Here is a 3530-nt window from a genome sequence, read left to right on the forward strand (position 1 = left end):
GGCCAGAGCCAAGTGTCAAGTAAGGACATCACAGACTTGCAGGCTCAGTCAGCATCAGTCCTGAGCAAGGCTTCTGCTCAGCGTGGAGTCCCCTGCAGAATCAGCAAGCCTAAGAAATATTATCAGCTCATTGCACTAAAGTCTACTGGGGGTTCCTGCTGATATACTCCAACCCATTTTTGAAAAAATAGTGGTTTCCAGCATCCTCACCTATCCAGAACATAAGTAAAAACTTGGGGGTTTCTTGCTTATTAATGAAAGTTATGAAGTCTAAGTCCACCTGGGCCCAGAACCCAAGTTGTAGCATAATGGTATTTCGTCCAACCAAAGAAGAGTTTAATGATTTCGATAAATACATTGCTTATATGGAATCCCAAGGTGCACACCGAGCAGGCCTGGCCAAGGTAATTCCACCCCAGGACTGGAAAGCCAGAAAGACCTATGATGACATCGATGACATCTTAATAGCCGCTCCCCTCCAGCAGGTGATTTCTGGGCACGCAGGTGTGTTTACTCAGCACCACAAAAAGAAGAAAGCCATGACCGTGCGTGAGTATCGCCGCTTAACAAACAGTGAAAAACACCAGACTCCATTCTACTCTGATTTTGAGGATCTGGAGCGAACATATTGGAAAACGCGCCCCTATGATTCACCGGTTTATGGTGCGGACGTCAGTGGCTCCTTATTTGATGAAAACACGAAGCAGTGGAACCTTGGACACCTGGGAACCATTCAGGACCTGCTGGAACAAGAGTGCGGAGTGGTCATCGAAGGCGTCAACACCCCCTATCTTTACTTCGGCATGTGGAAGACCGCCTTCGCCTGGCACACGGAGGACATGGACCTTTACAGCATCAACTACCTGCACTTCGGGGAGCCCAAGACTTGGTACGCGGTGCCCCCGGAGCACGGCCGGCGCCTGGAAGGCCTGGCCAGGGAGCTTTTTCCGGGCAGCTCGCGGGGCTGTGAGGCCTTCCTGCGGCACAAGGTGGCTCTCATCTCGCCCACGGTCCTCAAGGACAACGGCATCCCCTTCGGTCGGGTCACTCAGGAGGCTGGAGAGTTCATAGTGACGTTTCCCTATGGCTACCACTCTGGCTTCAACCACGGCTTTAACTGTGCGGAAGCCATCAATTTCGCCTCCCCGCGCTGGATCGATTTTGGCAAAGTGGCGTCGCAGTGCAGCTGCGGGGAGGCCCGGGTCACCTTCTCCATGGACGCCTTCGTGCGCATCCTGCAACCGGAGCGCTACGAGCTGTGGAAACGCGGGCAGGACCGGACCGTGGTGGACCACAGGCGGCCCACGGAGCCCAGCAGCAAGGGCCTGAACGCCTGGAGGGAGGTTCGCGCCGCCTGCGGAGCCGCTCTGGGCCCGAGGCACCACCAGCCACGCCGCGCTCGGCGCCCACGTGTGCCTGTAGCCCTGGACAGTGGGACCCGCCACCTAGTCCCTGTGCCTGCTGTGTCCTGGCGCCCTTCGCCGGCCCGGGGTTCTTGTTCGGCAGCCCAGTTCGATGCTGCGGCCACCTGCACCTCTGGGGAGCCCGGCCCGACCCAGCCGCCGACCCCAGGTCCATCTGCCCCGGATGGCCACCCATCTGGAAGATGTGGCCCTCGTCGTCGTCCTTGGGAACAGGGGACTCAGGAGGCAACTGCTCCCCCCAGGGCTAAGAGGAGGCTTTCCTTGGACATTGCTCAGGACCCAGAGGCTCAGCCCCTGCCTGTGGACGCACCCTCGCCGGACAACGCTGACCCGCTCAGCCCTGGGCTCCAGCATCCCGACAAGGCTTCTGGGTGTGGTTGTGGCCCTGTCCCTTAATCCCAGGGGGATTAAGAGTCCTGCACTTAATAATTATATCAAAGCATTTCAAGCAAAACTTATTTTTCTGAGCTTGTTGCCTGTGTGATCTTGGTGAGTGAATTTGGGGTTGATTGTTGGGTTCCAGCTGGCTGGCTGTGTTGGGGGATTTGGTTTGCAGCCCTATCTGAAGGGAGACTTGGTGGAAATCACCTGGCACTTGGCTGATCCAGGTTGCTAGGAGAGATGAGCAAACACAGGGCTAAAAGTGCCAGCATGTGAAAATCTTCTCTCCAAGTCGCCACTGCCTTCTCAATGCTCTATGTATATTTCACATGGTTAAGTCATTGATACATCCCAATATAAAAATCCACAAATAAATGAACAAGACAATTTCAAGTGGGCATATGTTCTGTGAAAAGATTAAAGGGGATGGGGTGATAGTGCAGAATGGGCAGTGTGGTTCCGGTGGTCAGGGAATACTTCATAAAGCAGGAGACCTTTCTGAGTCCCAAATGACAAGAAGGAAGGTCCAGAGCTGATGTCCACTTGGATAAAACAACAAGTGTAACAGCCCTAACATAGAGCTTGGTGCTTTTGTGTGTATAGAGAGGAAGCTCATTTGTATCTGGGGCTAGAGAAGGGAGAGGCAGGATCTTGTAGCTCATGTTAAATATTTGCGTTTTTTCAACTTGAAATGAGAAGGCATTGGAAGTTTAAAACAGCACTTGACATGATATAATTTGCATATTTAACTAATCACCTTAATTGTTCTGTGGACCCCTTGCGGGCAGGAGAAGTAGTTAGAACATCTAAGTAATACAGGTGAGAATCGATGGTTACTGACTTAGGCCATAGTGTTGAGAATGCACAGAAGTGGCCAAACTCAGAATAAATTTTAGAAATTGAAAATGATAGTTTGGATGCAGAAGGAAACATTTCAGAGAATCAAACCACATCTCTCTTCCCTCCAGCTGTCCCCTACAGAATTTCAGTAAGATTCTGGAATTTGAAGCACCATGTAAAACTACAGGCAGGAGCAAGGAAAAAGTAAGGCTTCTTTGAAGTTCTGATTGAGCCGTAGCAAAAGCCCATGTGTCCTCCCTATCACCATGCAGCTAGGCAACTCTGTGGTAGTATATTCTGTGGAAAACGGAAGCTGAAAGAGTGAACTCCGGATCCTCAGTGGAGGATGGCAGTGACATGCTTGGCTGAAAAGATGATTAAGCCCTGTATTGAGATGGTGGAACCACATGATGGAAGCAGACTGGAATTACTGGGAAGGCAGCAGCCCTGGAGAGCAACTGGACCATAGTAGATCTCATATGAGCCAGGAGTAACCTTTCATGTGATAAGTAACTGAGATCTTGAGGGCTTTTGGTCCTTTAATTTAGGTCAGTTGTGGATATGGCAGTGCAGAGAAATATGGGAACTCTGAGAAGCCTCTATGAAGACAGTAGCCTGGCTCATATTGCTATTTTAAATTTTAGAACCTGAAATTTTCCTTGTTACATTTCAGGGATATCACAATCTCTTCCCGGCAGATACACGCTCCAAATAGCCTAGGATAACAAAATTGGGGGTTTTGAAGGAAAAGAAACAAAAATAAATTTCCGAAAATATTTCTTCCACTACACTCCCTATGTTTTCACTTCACTTTTATACTTGAAACAAAATTTCCTTTACCCATTAAAGAGAAGCAATGTTAAAAATACAGTTTAGTTTTACCAG

General features: G+C 49.9%; 1 protein-coding gene across 1 annotated transcript; it reads left to right on the forward strand.

The window, feature by feature from the left end:
- Positions 1–254: 254 nt before the first annotated feature.
- LOC136126890 (lysine-specific demethylase 4D-like) lies at positions 255–1820 on the forward strand. The gene has a single exon (XM_065882354.1). The coding sequence runs from the start codon at positions 255–257 to the stop codon at positions 1818–1820; it is 1566 nt and encodes a 521-aa protein (XP_065738426.1).
- The last annotated feature ends 1710 nt before the right edge of the window (positions 1821–3530 follow it).

This window comes from Phocoena phocoena, chromosome 8 (assembly GCF_963924675.1).
Source record: "Phocoena phocoena chromosome 8, mPhoPho1.1, whole genome shotgun sequence".
Lineage (NCBI taxonomy): Eukaryota > Metazoa > Chordata > Mammalia > Artiodactyla > Phocoenidae > Phocoena > Phocoena phocoena.

What these genes read in the sequence shown, in the direction of transcription:
- LOC136126890 (XM_065882354.1), top strand. Translation starts at nt 255, where the DNA reads ATGAAAGTTATGAAGTCTAAGTCCACCTGGGCCCAGAACCCAAGTTGT.